General features: G+C 35.8%; 1 protein-coding gene across 6 annotated transcripts in view; it reads left to right on the forward strand.

Moving 5' to 3' along the window:
* LOC105215875 (trichohyalin) overlaps positions 1-20693 on the forward strand; it is a 47087-nt gene that overhangs the window by 205 nt on the left and 26189 nt on the right. For 3 of the 6 annotated variants that reach the window (XM_029042649.2, XM_011190045.3, XM_011190047.3), the window contains exons 2-6: positions 11327-14074; positions 14135-14841; positions 14914-15136; positions 15198-15338; positions 16347-16685. In XM_029042649.2, coding sequence (XP_028898482.1) covers positions 11327-14074; positions 14135-14841; positions 14914-15136; positions 15198-15338; positions 16347-16685 — 4158 coding nt within the window. Of the gene's footprint in view, positions 1-1810; positions 2833-11326; positions 14075-14134; positions 14842-14913; positions 15137-15197; positions 15339-16346; positions 16686-20693 lie in introns of those variants that run through there. The other 3 variants (XM_011190049.3, XM_011190048.3, XM_011190046.3) reach the window with 2 other exon arrangements.

Consider the following 20693-nt stretch of genomic DNA (forward strand, 5'->3'; position numbering starts at 1 on the left):
TTTCAGTGATTTCCCTCACCAATTTTTAATACTAATTAATAATAACTGGTGCACAAACGCTTCTGTTTAAATTTAAATTCTGTTTTAATTTAAAATATTAAAATTTGTGTTTAACGTATATTGTATTTTTGGCAGAAAACAAAAAAACTCACTTTTTTGGTCAAATTTTCTTTTTTTTTTTTTAGTATATATATATATGTATATAGCTCGAAAAAAAGTAGTTGTAACAAAAATGAATAAAACCTTCGTTCATTAACTAGATAATGTTATATATTTCAAAAATCTGTGCAAAATTTGAACAAAATCGGTTAATAACTTTTCGAGAAATCGTGTCCAATGACTTGAAAAAATGAAAATTTTAGAATATTACTCGGATTGATTTGGATAATATTTTTAACATATTGCAATATTTAAAAAGACAATTAAAAAAAAATTTAAAATTTTATTATTTTGAAACCCATCTCACACTTTAAAAAATGTGCATTATTTACTCTAATCTTTTTTTGGTGAGCCTTTTTTACAATATTACATCTACGCTGTGTTTTTTCTTTGTACGTACCAGTGTGTTAAATTGATCCGGAGTTATAATCCTTTATAATAGTCGCAAAGTAGCTTTATTCGATGTTCTCTTAATAATACCCATTTGATACACTATAGAGTTTAAGTTCGGACTCTGAGAAGACCACTCGAAACACTGGATATGGTTCGTCGCAAGTCAGTCGTTAACAACACTGAAGCAGTGCTTCGGGTCATTATTATGCTAAAAGATCCAAGCTGTTAAAATGTCTTTGTACATACGTTAGTCATTTTATCCTCAATTTTCACAGGTGGCCATATCCCGCATGAGATGAGGCACTCCCATATCATAACTGGTAATCCACCATGCTTAATATATATTTTTGTATAATCAACTCTTGTAATTCTTGTTGCCTGACATAGGATCTACACCATCATTCCAATAGTCATTAAACATCGATAATTCACTCCATACCACTAGATCTCAGAATTTGGAGTTCTTTTACTGGTATACTCTTGTAAACGCTATTCTTCGATTTATTTTCTTTTTCCATACGTTTGGTTTGCGTCGTGCAATTCACCCATTTAGGAATTTGCAATTTATGGCGGATACTGTGTGTTAATACACTTACACTATATCTGTGTTTCATTTGAGCTCTAACTTTATCTGATTAAAAAAGGATCCACCTTAGTCATTTGTCATAATTACCTCGCAAGGTATTGTCTTTGTCGGTTTTTTACTGGACACATTTTCAAAAATTCTATGTTTTCTAAAATATGGCAAAGCACATTGGACCCTTCTCTAGAAAAAGTCAAATATTCCGTTACTTTCGAAATGTATTTGAATTTTTGGAGTATTTTTTCCTTCGCAAGAAGTAAAGCTCTTATTTTTACCAAACAAAAACTTTTCAATAAAATGTCTACACATATAACGGTAAGTTTTAAACCCAGTGGTTTAATCATGTGAGCACAAGTGTATGGATCAATAATGAAAATCTGTTTCGAAAATGTTTTCAAAATACGTAAAAAAAATCGAAGAAGCTTTAAATTGTCCCTCGATAACCGCAAGATTAGTAATTTTATTCTCAAATCATTTCTCCTACGTTGTAAGAAGAACTTACAGCGGGTGGTCCTGATATAAGAAATCATTCGGAAGTTATAGTTTTCAAAAAATAAAAAGAACCATGTCCCGCATATACGTTTTGTCTGCTTAATTGAGATTTCTTTAGAAATATGTATCACTATTCTCCTGTTTATTTTATAAACTCTACTCTACTACTGATTTTCATAATATAAGATTGCTTATTGCAACGAGAATATGAAATAATCACGCGTTATCAAGCACATGGTCACACGCTTCTTTCCCGCAATACCGATAACCGAAAATACCTAAACACAAGCACACAACCACATACACGAAATGTGCTCCCAGTACTCACATACGTTCCACATGTAGATTATAAATAAGTAAACGGTGCACGGAACCGCTTGGAACCGCTGAAGCTGCTTCGGTTATCGCCGCGACGACTGCCTGCCACTCACAGCGCAACGCTTACAGCTTGCCACTCGCGGCTACAAAGTCAAGGAGTCAGTGCGATAGACAAACCAAACGGCACATAAATATACACTTGCCACCGCGCGGCTATCAACAATCCATTGGTTGTCTTGCCGCGCTCACAGCGTTATTGCTCGCTGCCGCGCTCGCTCAGCTTTTCCGACTGCCAGCGCGCCTCTTTGGTTGTTCCAACGCCTCGCTTCCTCGATACGGTCTTTATCTGCTTGCAAAATTTCAATGTGCGCCTTAGCAGTGTTTGCGGCCTGAGCAATCTGACAGTATAGTTTATGATGTTGCTGCTGCCGTTGCTGCCTCTATTGTTGCTGTTGATGTCGTCGATGTCGGTGGCGCTGAGTTGGTGCAACTCGTGTGTTTATTTATAATAAAACATTCGCTTTCGACCGTCGCGCTTTGGCTGGTGGTGGTCGTTGGTGCGTTCGCTTATCGTGCCTACTGGTGACGTGACGTGCCGCAACGACGAATTGCAGTAGATTACAAAAACTAAAAACCGCTACGAACAAAAAAAAAACGCAATTCGCAAAGAAAGCGATTAAACTGTAATTAATTAAAAGGAAGTTGTATAAGTTTTATTAATTTGGGTGCTTTGGCTTCACCAGTTACCTAACTGAGGAAAAAACAACGAGTGGAAGTGAAAAGACGACCATAAAACAGTTTAATTAATAAAACAATATATTTATAATGTAATATACTTAAATATTAATCCATGGATTGTGTGTATCGTTAAAATGCCAAAAATACATGTGAGTTCAAAATATGTGCAGCTAACAAGTTTTCTTCAAATTTTACTTTTTAATGAAGGATATTTGAACTATTAATTAATTAATTAATTAGTATCGTATTAGAAATGAATTTACAGTGTTGTGGAAATGTATGTTGTGTATTTCGAATTCTTAATTTAAAAGTCCTTTGTATACTTTAGTAAGGAGAATAAATATATTTCACTAGCACACTTTAAAACAATATTCTGAAATATATTCTTTACTTATCGTTATCGGCATTAGCACGTTTGTCGAACGCTATTATTTTTTTATATTGAATTTCTAAATTAATAAATATGGAAGCTTTTCGTCGAGCAGTTAAAGTTAAACCATGCATTTATCATATGCGATACCACCTATCGAAACTTTATTACCAATACAGTTCCATTTCCCTTGCAAAATCTATATCTCGTCACGAATCGGACTATTATTAATTTTTTAAACTCTAGTGATCTTTTAAGAGATTTTGTTATACTTTTAATAAAGGGTTATGTCAAATGTCAAAAAAAAAAAAATGTGTCACAAAACAAAAAATAAAGAAAAATGTTTATATATACAGTAGCGGGCCCGGCAGAATTTGTCCTGTGTGGTAAATCAAGCTATTCGGATATGAAAGATAGTGTGGAATTAAACACACATAATAAAATAATTGGAATTATTATATAATTGGATTGAAGATTTGGTACACCGACAGTATCGACATTATAAAACATTTATAGGTTATTATCCTTTACTATGGGTATTTTAATTCCTTTCAACCTAATTTAGTTGTTGCTTGAGTAAATGAGTTTTTTTCTTCGCTTCAAAACTGATTCATAACTTTGGATTAAAAGGATATACATATTTGTTAAAAAGGAATGATTTATATTTTCTATTTAGACTATCAAGGCAAGGTTTTCCAAATATACAGTCGTTTTTACTCAGAATTTCTTCACTTTCCAAACCTTTTAAAGGCGTCACCCCATGTGATTTTTGTTAAGAATTTTTTAGAAACATTTTTTACATATATTTCTTCAATATTGTGCAGAATAGTTACAGCGTTCGAAACACCGCCGCTTTGAAAAATGGGCTCTCTCTACCTACACTATTCCGGCTAATTGGGTTTAAAACGACTTCGAATTAAAAAAATCACTTTCCTGCCGTATTCTAGACATGTTAAGAAAACAATTTATGAAAAAAAAAAATCGATTTTTTGAGCACATCTGTATTTTTTACATTTATGGCATCGCAATGGTCTTGACTCGAAATAATAGTTGTTAAAAGTTAGTGTTCGGAAGCTCTTGGCTTTTATATACGATTTTCGATATGAATCACCGTCGAAGATCGATAGTCATAATAGGGTCTCTGATTTCACATGCCGTGCTTATATTTTAGGTTTCATTTGCAACCGCCTCTTCTATTAGCATTATCTCATACATTTTTTCTATCGAATTCTTCTTATCCTCCGAATAAACATGAAATCAACTAGGGAACTATTTAAAAAAAAAAACATATTTTTAACGTTTGAGAGGAGTTCAGTTCAAAATTTTCAGAGTTTATTTCAAATGTTTATTTCTGTCGATCATGCGAAAATTCTGAAACTATCTATAACAAATATCGAAGAAGTTCCATAAACAAAAAAGCACATCCGCACTTAGTATTATACATATGTATGTATGTTTTACATATCGGGCTAATAGTTTAAAATCCGCTCGACTTCAAATTCCACTCGCATGTTTGCCTCAAGTTATCACTGAAAGTGTGCCAGGCATAGGGAATTAAATGTCGTATACCCGTCCCGTTATCATTAACAGTGCCTTTGGGTGCAATCACCTACATTTCACATTTTCAATTACAATAAGGAAGTGAGGAATTTTCGTGCACGAAGGAGTGCCAACAATTGCAGGTCGAAGGTAATCGAAACGAATGAAAGTGAAATCTGCACATGTCACCGTTATGTCGATGTAGTTTGTCGTTGAAGGTGGAGGTTTAAATTCTGCTTTGTACTAATATTTGTCATAAATAATATATGTATGTGAGTATATATTTCTCCGCAATTAATTGTAACTAGCTCACGAAATGTATGCTAAAGTATATACATATTTTATTTATTTTGGCTATCTTTTTTATTATTTTTTTACCAACTTCTCTGGCTGTTATTTTTCTCAGTTGCCATGGCTGCTTACATAGATAGATATGTACATGCTGTAGTCTACGGTTACTTTGTTTACTTAGTGGTAGGAGGTTGTTTACGGTGGCTGACAAGTTCAAGGACGTTCGTTAGCGCAGTTACTTTCGCTCCAAACGTTACATTAATTTTTGTTTTTGCCTATTCACGAACTGCATAAATGCGAGTGTTTTTTTGTGATTTGACTACGGTGCCTGAACCTTTAATCTGTTTTCTTTTTGTTCGAATTGAAAGTGAAAAATTTTAGTCACACCAAAAATCTCAAATTTGTATGTTTTTCTAGCTGAGAATTGCTGAGTGTGCGTAACGCAATTTGTTGCGCTGGCTAGGAAAAAATTTCAAAATTTTTAAAATTACATAAACTAAAAAACGAATACGAGAACTGAACTATTTGGCTAGCAAATCTCGGACTGCGACACTTTTGTTTGGCTGATTGTTGCTTTACTAAGTCGGCCAAGTTGTAGCATTGCTCAGTTGTGATTGTTTGTTCTTCAAATTTGATTTTTATGTAAATTCGTTTTTTGTGGCACAAGTTCCCTTCTCGGTTTATGTTTGTGTTTACGCTCATAATCGTCGCTTTTTATTGAGCAATGCACTTGTCTGCACATTTTTAATTCTGACAATGCGTTGCTCTTGTTTGGTGACATCATTTCGAACGCGTCCAAATAATGTGAGATGCGAATGTTGTCATTTTCGGGTCATGTGTGAATGCTGATAATTATATATGAAGTTTACGCAATATATGAACACTAGAATGGCAGTTCCGAGTCTTAAAGATTTACTTAGGTGTGTTTTTATTTGATTTTAGGTAGTGATTCCTCTGGATTAGTGTAAATTGCATTACACTAGTTCTGTATGGAGCTCTGGTCTGGTGGCCAGCATTAAACATACAATATAACATGAAGAAGTTAAATGGAATACAGAGAGCAGCCTGTGCAGGGGCTACTGGGTCGTTTAAGTCATGTTCGTCTAACGCGCTTAATGTACTCCTGTACAACTGCCCATAGACGTCTTCATCCGAAAGGTAGCAGCTTTTTCTATAATAATAAAGGTGGTTTAAACCGAAAGGGTTATGGGCATAGCGGTACTCTGAACCAGTTCATAAACAATCTAAACAAATGAGATTATATCCCCCAAAAGTTGGACTACAATAGTGCCTTTCAGGTGAGAATACCCTCTAGATGTGAATGGAGAAGAAGTTTCGTAAGAGAGGAGGATACTCTTTCAAACTAAACCGACACGGAGTAGGTACAGGGGTATACTACAAGTCCATTGGCTTTATCGTCGACAGAGATTAATTCCTGTGTAGTCAACAACTGCAGGAAGACTTGAATTCGACCTGTTCATAGTAAATAGATCCAGAAAAAGTATATACCGACTCACAGCCACCATAACGGGCATTGGCCAATTGAGGAACATGCGTTCAAAATTGGTCTGCTCTATAACGGCATATGTATATCGTTCCTGCAAATTAGAAGTAAGCGGTCTTTCACTTTCTTTGTGAATATCTAGCCCTATCGGGCTTCAGAAGTGTTTCGAAGATTGGAAGAAGCACTGAAGTGCATAATATCAAATGGGGATTATTTTGAAGGCGATAACATTATTGTCGACGAATGAATTAAGATTTTTTTCCAAACGTGAAAATCCCCGTTATTTTTTGAACACACCTTAAGTTCGGATGTGACCGTAGACTCTCGTAATAGGCTACGATCAAAAGCGAGAAAATATTTACAGGTGTTGGTAAAACTGTATATACCACACAGGAAAAGTTAAGTTTGGTAGAATGGATCAAAATTTAATACGTCGGATTATGTTAATGTTTTCTTAAGTTATCGGAAAGACAAACATTGGATTTCAACCCGTCTCCTTATCCCGTTTATTTTGCGCCTCTACATTTAACTCGTTTAGTTTTGGGTGTTACAAACAACCGTTATGTGAACAAAACTATAATACACTCTTAGCAATTTGCGAGAGTATAAAAATTATTTTACTCTGTGCGGAACAAATCGAGAGCAAAGGTTAAAAGGAAAGTAGAGTGAAACTAATTTTTTGCTAAAGCAATAGAGTATTTTTGAAGAATGATCGATCTTTCGATACCAAGCTGAAGTCCTTACTTTGGTCTATTACTATTAAAGCCTACTTTTTAGGACCCCCAAAATGGGTTAAATTAAAAACAGTTGATATTGTAATTAATTTGTAACAATTAAAAAGAAGATTAAATGGTTCAGAAAGTTTAGACTCTAGACAAGTAAGAAATGCAATTCGATTGCCAAATTTATCCAATTTTCCCTAGCCATAAATCATATAGAAGTAGGTTCGTTTGTATGCACGAGTATTCCTCAGCAGAGTATGCTTCAGTCTGGCGGTAATTAAAATTTAGCTAAAAATAGTTGCGTCGAATTTGAGGTAAGCAGGTATTCTGCTTATTTCAAAGACGTCGGTTTGTTAATCATACCAAAAATTTATCCAAAAACCGAATATATTTTGTTGTAAGTATATATGTACACATACTCGTGATCTATACAATTGAAGCACAAATCTGGCAGTAAGATTATTCAAGTGTTTCAGTTTCTGCCATTTGTTCTTTTTGTGCTCAGCACAGTTGTGATTCATCTATTTTTCAACCATTTGGATTGTTGTTTGTTTATTGGAATTCACTCATCTATTGGAAAATGTGGAATTTATTTTACTTCACTTTGCGAACTTAAGTAGTGAATGCTTTTAATTACGGCTAAAAGATGATTAAAAAATTTGTATTCCTTCTCGGCGGAATTAGGTCACTTTAATAAAAATGCATTTGCTTTCAATTACTTGCATTATTTTGTTGGTTTAGGTGCTATTAGCATTGCAAAAAGTTTGCTTTCTAATTTTCCTTTTTACACACAGTAATAATATGCACATCTGTGATGTGTGCAATTGCGAAAATAGTTGCTGAATTTAATTTTCCTATAAAAGTCACTCATAATGTCTGTAATAAGAGCAAACGGCAGAGGTCAATTAGTAAATTTTACTTGTGAGAACACAGTGCCTGCGTTTTAAGTAATATCTAATAACTGCTATACATACAGAGACAGATTTTTACAAATTGATTTTTGTATGTATCGGTGTGTTGTCGCAGTAATAATAATGAAAAACGAGTAAAAATTTACAAAATTGCCACCAAAAGAAGCTGTTGGCAAAGATAGGTAACAAGGTGGATACAGAGTGATGTTTGAAGAGTGAAATTGAATTCTCTATATCTGGCTGAGCTGAATCGAACAAATGCTAAATATAACTATCTAGTACATTCAACTGATTATCCGTGTATATCGAGCAATATCAATTTTGTCGAACAAAATACGAAGATTAATGCAATATGTTTCCAAAGCAATGTTTATACTCTCGCAACCTGTTGCACAGAGTATAATAGTTTTGTTCACATAACGGTTGTTTGTGTCACCAAGAAATATAAGAGTTAGATATGGGGTTATATATACATAAATGATCAGGATGACGAGTAGATTTGAAATCCGGATGTCTGTCCGTCCGTCTGTCCCTCTGTCTGTGCAAGCGATAACTTGAGTAAAAATTAAGATATCTTAATGAAACTTGGAACACATGTTCCTGGCACCCTGAGGAGGTTGCTTTTAAAAATGGGCAAAATCGGTCCACTGTCACGCCCACAAAATGGCGAAAACCGAAAGCCTATACAGTGTCATAACTAAGCCATAAATAAAGTTATGAAAATGAAATTTGGAACATAGGATCCCATTAGGGAGGGGCACATTTGGTTGTAATTTTTTTGGAAAAGTGGGCGTGACCCCGCCCCCAAATAGGTTTTTTGTATATAACTCGCAAACCAATAAAGCTATATAAGCCAAACTTTCTGCAGCCATTTCCTTATACAGTCCAAAAATGAAAGAAATCGGATAATAACCACGCCCACCTCCCATACAAAGGTTAGGTTGAAAATTACTAAAAGTGGGTTAACTCCCTAACGAAAAACGTCAGAAACACCAAATTTTACACAAGAAATGGCAGAAGGAGGCTGCACTGAGATTTTTTTACAAAATGGAAAATGGGCGTGGCGTCGCCCATTTATGGGTCAAAAACCATATCTCAAGAACTATGACCGATTTCAATGAAATTCGGTATATAACACTTTCTTGACACCCTGATGACAAGGGTGGAATATGGGCGAAATCGGTTCACAACTACGTCTACTTCCCATATAACTCAATTTTGAATACCATCAGATTCGTTCCCTTTATAATGTATTCAAAAGGAATAAATGAAGCTAGCGGAATAAAACTTTACACAAATACTGTATTTGAGCTGTGACATCACTTGTGGAAAAATTGTCAAAATCGGACCATGACTTTTCACGGCCCCTGATATCGAACATGAAGAACTCAGTGCCTAAGGTTAATTTTTCACCAAAAATATAGGTAAATTCCTCAGACATTTTAATGTAATTCATTCCCTCTGAATTTTTTTCTTATAACAGTTTCTCTCTGTACCTGAAATGGTAAAAATCGGGTCATAATTTCCCCAAATCCCATATACCTAATTATAAGTAATATTAAATTAAGTGAGCGTATAGTCTTCGATACATTGTATCTTGGTGGTGAAAACGAGTAAAATCGGTTTAGGAATTACCTCAGTCCCCATATACTATTTATGATGATTTTCGTTATTCTATTGAACTTTATACCAAATATATGGGTCGCCTTGTGTTATCTTTATAAAATTACATCAATAAATTGCGAGAGTATAAAATGTTCGGTTTCACCCGAAATTAGCCCTTCCTTACTTGTTTTTGCATATATGTATTTCACTAACTGCTATATAAACAAAAGTGCGTTAACTCTCTTACCAAATACGTGAGAAGCACTCGCTATATAATAATTTCTTGCCATCCTAATATTACAGCTTAATCGGTTAACAACCACGCCTACTTCCCATTTAAAACAAATTGGGATTCCATATGATTCTTTCACTTTATAAAAATTCAGAGCGAATCATTTCTTCTAACAATGTACTGCTGTGCCAAAAATTGGTCAAATAGGGTCATTACTTCGAGCACTCATATGCCTATTATTAGCAAATTTAAGTAAATATATAATCTTTGATATAATGTAGCTTAGTGCCTAAAATGAGTGAAATCAGTGCACGAATTACTTCAGCCCTCGTGTCTTTTTGTAGGGGTGAAGTTATGTCTTATTCTTCTTCTTCGCGCGCCATTCGTTCTTTCTTCTCGCTGTTTGGCGCCAATTGGAAATCCTAAGTGCAGCCTGGTCCTTCTCCACCTGGTCTTTCCAGCGAAGTGGAGGTCTTCCTCGGCTTGTACCAACGTATATATATATATATATATATTTGGCATAGGAACCGCTTTAAGCGATTATAGCCAAATCCACCAGGGGCGCCACTCGTTCCTCTTTTTTGATTGTTGGAGTCAACAGGAAACACCAAGTGAAGCCAGATCACTTTCCACTTGATCCTTCCATCGGAGTGGAGGTAGTCCTCTTCCGCGGCTTCCTCCAGCGGGTACTCATCGAACACTTTTCTTTTTATTCGCTGAACTATGTCAATGTCGTCGTATAAATCGTACAGTTCATCGTTCCATCGTCTGCGGTATTCGCCGTTGCCAATGTTTAGAGGACCATAAATTTTGCGAAAAACTTTTCTCTCGAAAACCCCAAGAGTCGTCTCATCGGATGTTGTCATCGTCCACGGTTCAGCGTTTATCAACAACTTCAAAGTTATGACTGTCAACAGTGACATGGGAGCCAAGACGCGAATAATAATTAAAGTTATTTGTGATATACATATATGTATATGAAACCATATAGTAGTTGTTTTCATATAATCCTTAAACTAAACTAAATCTTATGAAGACTTAGCTAACTGAAGATCGATTTATTCCTATAATTTTCATATCACATTCATCCTGTGCATGACCACTCTTTGAATTTTTAACTAGACTATCGACAAGCCTATTATTTTTCTCATAGATATTTAAAAAAACTAATCCATATTTATAAGAACCTTCCAATCAAAATCCCGGAGCTTCTGGCGAGTCACTATAGATGCGTGAAGCCTGATGTTGTCCTAATGGAACACAATTTCTTTCATATTGGCCAATGCTGGCCCCTTCTGAGTGATGGCTACTGCTTTAAACGTGTTTATAGCACGAAATCTTATATTTTTAACGGCTTATAGCGAACCCGATCTCGCTTATGTACATGTTTGTACAAATTACTAAAGTCATCTATTAGTTTTTTTGTACTAGACCGAGGTTAATCAAAAATTGTTTCCTATCTTTTACAGATCACTTCTCTGCTTCGACCTCGCGGTCATTTGAAGCCGATTGAGGATAAGCCGTCAGCACTATCGGAAACTGCCACCGAGGAGACAGCTGAAGCAACAGATTGCAGTACTACACCTACCGACTCGTCGCAACAATTGGAGACGGGTATACCACAGACAAGAAGTGTAGAATTCATACCGACATTAGATTTCGTGATACATGAACCTGTTGCCACAGAGCTCGACGTGCAACATGTCGTCGATATACTGTCACAGCTAGAACTCGATACATTCAACGTCAACACTACAAATAACTCGGCAAACGACGATGATGACAACAGTGATATTCACTCCGGACATACATATGTAATTAATCGTATTAGTAGTGCAGAAATATATAGCGGCGACAGCACCAAAACTGAGGAATTGCTGCGACAGCAGATCATCCCTTGCAACTCCACAGACACTACGACGGAATCTTCACTTGTCTACGAGCAAACTAGCTCAATATCTATCGAAATGAACAATTTAGAAAAGAGTGCAACAACAGCCACAACGGCGACTACAACAACTACACCGACAACGACAGATGAAGTGCCTGAGACGTCAGCCACGACGTCTCGTAAGAATAGTAACCCAAGTGCCATCACCACAGCCACAACGTCCAGCAGTGGTGAGCAAAGCATAGAAGAGGAGATTGAAGAGGCCATTGAAATTAGTGAAGAAGATGCAGCAGAGTTGTCAGGAGTTCGTACGTTGGACTCATCCAAATCAGCGGACTATATAAGGCCAATTTCAACAAAGAAGCAACAAATACAAACTGATCAACATTTCGGAGAGGAAGAAAGTTTCCTACGGCCAATAAGGAATGTGAATAAAATAAATGCTAGCATAGAAGAAGACGAACAATTCAAAATTGATGATGATCAATTGTCCGGTGGAAATATAGCACAGCATTTTGTATTAGACGAAGATGATGACGATGATGATGAACAAATTAAACTAGTAGACAAGGTACAAGTACACTCACGGCATGAAACGTCCAGTGAAGCCAGTGTGCCGCTTAGCAAAACTGCTGCTAGTGATTCAGCGGAAGTTGATTTTGATGATTTGGATGTAAGCCTACCACTGGAGAAACGTGTGGTGCATTCTCCTCACGATGCGCCGGTGCTAAGTAACCAGGAAGCTGAACCACGGGAGCTGAGTTTAAGCAATGAGAGTACAGCGAATGATGTGTCAGATTTTGTAGAAGAACCAAGACAAGGTGAAGACTCACTGAAGAGTGAAGAATTATTAGTAGCAGAACCGGATGAGACACAAACATCTTGTGATAACGCTGAAAATGAAGTCAACGCATCTTTGAGTAAATCTCTGGCTTCGAAAAACTTACAAATTAGTGCAACTTCACAAACACTTCAAGCTGATGGCCAGTCTCCATTGCTGGCGCAGCAAGAGTCAATTATATCGCCCGCACGCAGTGAACAAGACCACTCAATAGAAGAGATTGTGGAAAGAAACCATAGTTTGGAATACACATTGGATGATCGGGACTTGAGCTCTCTCAATCCAAGTTTTATTTTGCACAATGAAACGCTTGTGAATCGCCTGCTGACAGACACAGTGGAAGAACAACCGGAAAATTTAATAAAAGTCAGCAATATGAGTGCCAATTTGACAAAACCCGAAAATGAAGTACTTCCTACCGACTTGGAACACCAAAATTTAGACTCTAGACGTATAGTTACCGACTTGGATGCTGTTCAGATTGAAGCAACAAGACGTGTAGCTACGCTAGAAGGTACAAAACAGACAGGAATCTTTTTAGCGGGAGCGGCCCAAAATGCCAACTCAAAAGAGACTGAATTCACACTTAATATTTTACCTGAAACTACTCAACGTATTGAAAACTTACAAAATGTGCCATCACTTGAGACCAAATTTATAGAAAGGAAGCTAGCGGTTATCTCCGAAACCTTACAGCTGCAGGGCATGGCCGACATTGAGGTGGAGACCTTGGAGACCGTTGTGGAGCAAGTAGAAGACGATGAATCATCGACATGTGATATTAATTCAGCCACGAATGCTTTACGCGACATTCTAAACGATTTGCTTGGTGCTAAAAATCAGGTGACCAGTGTTTCACCTGAGCTTGAGGTTGGCGCTACTGAAGACGATGATGATGATGATACATCTTTGGAACTAATGAAATTACGTATACTCGCCATGAAACATCAGACTAGAGAACAACTGAACAATATTTCCCATAGTGAAGTGGAAGCTGGGAGTGCCAACGTGAGTGGCGATGTGCAGATTATTAAACCAATGGAGCGTGTTCCCTTAAGTGAGTACACAAAAGATGTATTGGAAGACATCACTGAAGAGAGCGAGCGAAACTCACTCTCTACCGCAGAGGAGCATCGTTCATTGTCGATGGAACGTTCTGCGTCGACAACCGATGGTAAAGAAGAGAATAAAACTATACATGCTGAAGTGGAGGCACAAACGACAGATTTGACCAACACCACGACTAGTATAGTAAGTTTGAATATGCTGCAAATGTTGGAGAACAAAGTGACTGAACTGCAGGATATGGTGTCTGGCAAGGACGCCTGTTTAGCTGCGCTAAACTTGCAGCTGGAAACGGCACAGCGGCGTGAATCGAGTGGCGCATTTTCTGCAGAACAACTTGGCTCAGGCAGAGACACTAACAGCTCGCTGGTGACAAGCTCGACGGAGTATCGCACATTTCAAGAAGAATTCGGTGGACCGGTAAGTAACAATTTCAGTCGTTTACCTTTAATAGATTTTTAACAATAAAATATTTTACAGACGATGGATATTTACATGGAAGTATCGAAGCGTGACGAATTGATTGCCAAATTAACGGATTCGCTACAGCAATCAATGAATGTACGTGAAAATCTGCAAATGGAAAGCGACAAACTCGCCAATGAGGTACAACTGCTCCGCAAGCAGCTAACCGATGCGCTGGACACTTTGCGTCGACCGAACTGGCCGCGCACCGATTTGGACAGCAATTATGGTCAACGCATATCGGAGATTTCAATGGATTTAATAAGCGAGAGTGACGATGATTTAGAGCGGCATTTCTTCACAGACAATGAGGATAAATATTCACGTAACTCACGCGAGCGTCAGCTCTCGGTGCCTCGTCAAACGACGGAGATGTACGGTAGTGTTGGCGGCGATATGGCCGCATCTGAGTGGTCACAACCACCTTTTAGCAAACAAATCGAACATTTTCAGAAATATCTCAACCCGAATGAGGTACGCCTCTTCTTTATGGTGCAGAAAAAGTTCGATGATTATTTGTGTCAAGAGTTGGAGAAGTGTAAAATAAAATGTGAACATGAGCAAAGGGATATAATTGAGAAACTTGAGACGGAGCAACAAAGCCAAGCTGCTGAAATGAAGAGACTAATAAATTTTCGCGAAGAGCAGGATAAGAAGCATGCAAAAGAAGTAGAAGAGTTGCGCAAATACTTTGAAACCAAATGTGCCGAATTGGAGAAACAGTGAGTTTGTAGCTTTTAATTTTAATTTTTTTTTTTTATTTTGGCATTAACAACGCAATATCTTCCCTGCAGGTTTTCCGATGATGTTTTTTCGCAAAAATCACAACACCACCCCGGTGACACATCTTCATCCGAAGGCTCAGATCAGGAGCAATTGCCCGAGGATCGTGCCGCAGCAGCCAATCTAGCCAAAAAGGAGATTTCGCCACGTAAACGCGCACGCGCAGCTCTTTTGCTTAGTCCAAGTCATCGTCAAATTACGCCCATCACGGATGCATTTAATGAAGATGTCAATGTAAATACCCAATATCTCAATTATATCGGTTCCATTTTAATTCGTCTTTTATCTATTTCAGAACGCTAAAGAAATCACGGAGTTGAAGGCTTTCTATCAGCAAAAGTTACAAGATTTACAGCGCACAAATGAAGAGCAACTCCGCAACCTCACCGAGAAACTGAAGTATTATGAGGTCCGTTATCCAGATGACGAATTTTTGGTAAGTTTATTTTTATTAATTTTTCGTTTCGTATTTCATATAATGGTTTATTTTTGTTATATCACCATAAAATGCTGTTGTGATGACAATACCTGGTTGTAAAACCGATTTTATTGGGTTCACTAAGTTAGAGTTTGCATTCTTAGAAAGGAGCGAAGGAAAATCACAAATTGAGAGACCAAATTGAACAGTAATTCTAGAATCTCACAGAATTGGTTTTCAAAAGGTTGTTGTTGTAGCGGTTAACCAAGTCTGCCTGAACCGGCAAGCCTAAATCAATTGTCCTCGAATCTAACGGAAGGTACCAGAAACGAGCTGTTTCGACAGGGTCGGACCAAAGTGACATAGATTTTAGATGAATTTAGATATAAGATTTTATCTTGAGTATGTTGGTATTGAGTCTGGTTAGGTAGGAGTTTAATCAGCTACAATGTCCAGAACGAAGTTGCGTGAGTGTCACGATAGTTTCTCATGGCAACTCGAGCTCGGTGTCTGCTATAGATGGTGATTTATCTCCAAGTAAGCCATTCATGAGGAGTGAGGTTCTCAAAAGGTCTACATCGTTAGTATGTATTACCAAAATAATATATTTTTACTGGTCTTAAATGTGTTGATTTTGAATTTGAATTTGAATTTGAATTTGAATAGTTTAAATAACTTTAATTTCGGAAAAAATAACTGAATTCTGAACGAGTTTCCGGAACTCGCCACGTCAAATGTTTAAAATTGGGTGGCTAGTATATAATTACTCAATATGTCTATATTCTTATTGTATTCTGGCTTACTCATAAGTATACTATTTACATATATATTTTAAATACTGTACTTACTAATCATAAATATTGTCACGTGTAAACTCTAACCGCATGTATTTTTTGCATCCTTTTTTTGTGTTTTAACCCCATCAAACGAACACATCCACGCATACATACATACCTACATATATACATATGTATATATACATCCCCACAAACAAATGCAACAACAAACATACATACATATACGCAGTCGGTCAATAAAACAACAACTACTTCGCCCGCACATGATGTTAACGCTAGAAATATGTTTAACAAAACAACAACTAACATGACAACAAACAATTTAAAGTCAACAAACGACGGCGAAATGAAACCACAAAACACCAACAAGATTGCCAGTCAGGAGACAGTAACATTACAAGTACACGATTCCAATACTTCGTTGATTATCATCGACCAGGATGAGCTGAACCTGCACAACGAATCACAAGTGATACAAAAGATAATCGAAGAGTACGAAAAACGCTTGCAGGAGCAATTGACTTTGGCTCGCGAAGACATTGTGCGTGAGTTGGAGACACAGATACAGGTAGGTTTTTCAAGGAAATTAATTACATATGTACATATATATTCCAAATTTGGCGCTTTAATATCAAATGTAATGCATTGCCTTGTGTTACTCGTCAGCAACTAATTTAAGTGCATAATAATATATTTTTATAGCCGTATTTGATAATATAATTCAATTATGACACAAACGTCATTTAATAATAAGCAAATAAAATAGATGCAAATAATAATTACAGCTTTAATTAAATTATTAAAGTAAAATGTTTGCTTGAGTAATCATTTGATTCAAAATCATTTAAAGAAATATTTTAACTTCCACTAATTAAGTTCGAAAACTTCATTGTTCATTCATTACGATGTACAACACTCGGCTGCGTTTTGGACCAAAGGGGTCCAGTATTTTTCGATATATAATTTTTTTATATAATTTTTTGAAATCAAACTTAATTTTTGTTTTAAAAGTCCTTTTTTCGAACTTCGAATCCATATATTTCGATTATGGAGACTAACTTCGAAAATCTGATAATACATTCTATTTTACTTATGACTCAATCTCTTGGATTAAATTAGTTTGGTTCGATACCTAGAAAAAAAGCCGATTTCGCCGCTTATTGCAGCTTATTAAAGACACATATTTGAAAAATATTGTTTGACATTTTTATTTAAAAATACCGAAAACTCAGCCGTTGGTACCTCATCTCCCATGATGTGTCAAAAAAAAAGCTCTTGCCGTGGACAACATAACCTATTATTGACTCAACCAAAATCAATAAACCAAACAGCTTTCGATAGTACATGGAGTTAATCTAGTTAATGAACGAAGCTGAAAAGATAATATTAAAAATTGAGTTTTTGACAGACATTTTTTTATAAACACTTTCACTTTTATGGTAAAATCTTCACTACATATTGGCTCTAAAAAATCCTTCATTAACTAGTTAGTGTTTTGTCAAAGTTGTGCGCAAAATTTTAACAAAATTGCTTCTTAACTTTTTGAGAAATCATGTCCACTGGCTTAAAAAATGAGTTTTGAGATCAACGCGTTGAAAGTTTTTCATTCGCACCAACATGGCTTGATGGGCGGAACTTCCAAAGGGTCTATCTCTTAGAATGTTACTCGGTTCGATTTGATATTTTTGGATAATATTTTAAACATATTGCACTATTTAATAAGATGAAAAAATTAACTTTTGAAATGCCCCTAACGCCTTAAAACTGATTTGAAATATTTTTTTATATATGCATTTCGTTAACTTTTTACTTTACTTACAAGTATTTTTAAATGTTTTTCTATTTTATTATATTTTATTTCTATTTTTTTCAAAATTTGTTCTTTTTTTATCATATTTCATGAGTCATCGATTCTGTTCTTGCATGCAACGGCATCTTGCTTTTGATGTACCCATTTTACCTTGCATCCCCAACTTTCATGTTTCTTTTTTATGCTTCAACTAACATGCATATTCACTTCTTCATGTACCTTCTTTGCTTTCACACATATTTTACATTTAGCTGTTCAGGTTTATTTATTGGAGTGCGTGAAAAATGGTGCGTCGCGGTGCCATTTAACGCATTTATTTGATGTGTTGCCAAAAAGTGTTACGCTACACGCGGTAATATTGTTTGTCGAATTAGAGTCCGGCAGTAGCACTGGAATTCCATATGACAAAAAATGATAATTATTTATTTTTTTTTATTTTATCATTAGTGATAGGAATCATTGATTTTGTATTAAAAAAATTACATAAATTGTAATTTCATAAAAAATTACAAAAAATATAATTTATTTAGCGATGTTATTTTCAATTCGTATGGTTTAAGATCGACTTATAATCTATCAATGTTGATCAATATATGAAGTGAGAGGGTTCAATGTTTTACTTATCGACCTTTGAAATTATAAAACTGTAATTTTAAATCTCAAATGTTACCGAAAAATCAATTCACTTCAAATATGTATAACATAGGATTTTCCTCCCCACAGAACGTACTACAGTCAGAACATTGCTCTAAAACGTTTCCAGAAAAAAATCAGTAAATAAATTCATAGGAATTGGAGATGAAAGAGTCAAATGCAAGCGACCATGGACCGGAAGTTTATAACCATAAATATTACATATTCTTCGTACTTGCCTTGTGAAATAATTCAAAATATTTGAAGAAAATGTGGCACTTGCTTCTGCACATCAGTCAAAAAATTTTATCAAGAGAATACTGTTTCAATTCATTAAAATTTAATGTTGATTATATGTCCATTATGAGCTATTATTCCACAAAACGATAAATAATTGCCAAACTTTTGACGGCAGATTTCATTTCTAAAAAAATAAGATCTTATTAAAATCCGATTAAACTTTCATCTGTTTTAAATCTCCAAAAATTGTTCTTAAACTATCTGATTTCGATGCCAGAGCTTATCAATTTGTTAGAGTCTGTTCCCTGGTGCTTTAGGACACAAATTGGATGTTTTTCATTAGTATCAGAACTCAAACCCATTTTTATTGAGGATTCGGACGTCTAAACGCTCGTTACAGGTAGGCCGTCCACTTGTACTCGTGACTCTGTCCACTTATAAAATCGCTTGAGTGACTTGTAGAACTCTAAAGTACCGGCAAACTCTACTTACTTACTATATTTTTAGCTGTTTATATTGTATTGCCTTAAGCACAAAAACAGTAATGTTGCAAACAACTAAATTGCTTTTATTTTCTATCATCGATTTTCGTGTACTTTTCCTACCCTTCTTCCATGTTTACCAAATAAGTTGCACTTTAGTGGCTCTCTGGATGCATACGAAAGTACAAAGGTATTCATGTGAATGCATTTATTTATTTTCTTACACGGCTTTCAAAGCAAACATCTACGTTGAGTATGCCTATATTTTGCCCTGCACATATGTATAGACATACAAACATCCATGGTTTTATTTTCATCTTCAAGAGTGGCACATACTTCCTCTTTTCTACTAATTTTAGAGTCTATTTTGGTGTGCGAGTGCCCACGTGTTTCTTCGTCATTTATTTCACATTGTAAACATGTCACCACAGTCGTCGTCATTGTTATTACGTATTATAATATACTATTTATTTTGCTTACTATAATATGGAGTTTTCACACCACTTTCCTTTCAAAGGATTGATTTTTCAACTTCATTCAACGCAGCCACATCATATTTTATTTTGTATGTAATTTTTTTGGGAAAGTGAGTGTGGGGATCCCGCCCCTACTAAGTTTTTGACATATATAAAACCAAATTTTTTGGAGTAATTTTCACTAGCCATTTTATTATGTAGTATGAAAATTGATGAAATCGGATCCCCCCATCCCACCTATGGACCATGTGTATGATACCACTTACTTATGGGTCTAAAACCATATCTCAGAAACTGCACCACCAATTTCAACGAAATTCGGTTCGCAATATTTTCTTGGCATCCCAATAGCATAGTTTGAAAATGGGAGAAATCGGTTCACAATCACCTCTACTTTCCTTATACCACAATTTAAAATGTGAATTTACATGCCACATGGTACCGTTATGAAGCTTATTATGAATCTGCACAAAAATACCATTAACATTAGAGAGTAAGTTTTTGTATGTGGCAATTTTTTTGCTTATAGCGTTGATTTGAGGTGTATTTTTTAATTTTGTGCTAGTTCTGTCGTGTTATTAATTTTATTTTTCGAATCAATGAAAATGTCTTCGATATTTTGTCAAAATGGGTTGGGGCATACATTGAACACCGGAAAAGAGAGCGCTTATATGCGCTATGAGGAAAAAATCAAAACCTCCTGCCGAAATTCACGAAATAATTATTTTCCATCGAAAAATGTTATTTAATGCTATAATTGCAACAAAAAATACCCATCTTGTTTAAAAAATAGGTTCCAAGAAAACCCAGACCACTTAAAAACGATATTAGTGTGGACGAAATCTTAGTAAAGCAAGCCATCCACAGTCGAATTTTTTCGTCGTGGATGGGCCGCTTAAGAAAGATCAAATTATGATTTTAAGTAATAAAGATAT

This window comes from Zeugodacus cucurbitae, chromosome 4 (genome assembly GCF_028554725.1).
Source record: "Zeugodacus cucurbitae isolate PBARC_wt_2022May chromosome 4, idZeuCucr1.2, whole genome shotgun sequence".
Classification (NCBI taxonomy): domain Eukaryota; kingdom Metazoa; phylum Arthropoda; class Insecta; order Diptera; family Tephritidae; genus Zeugodacus; species Zeugodacus cucurbitae.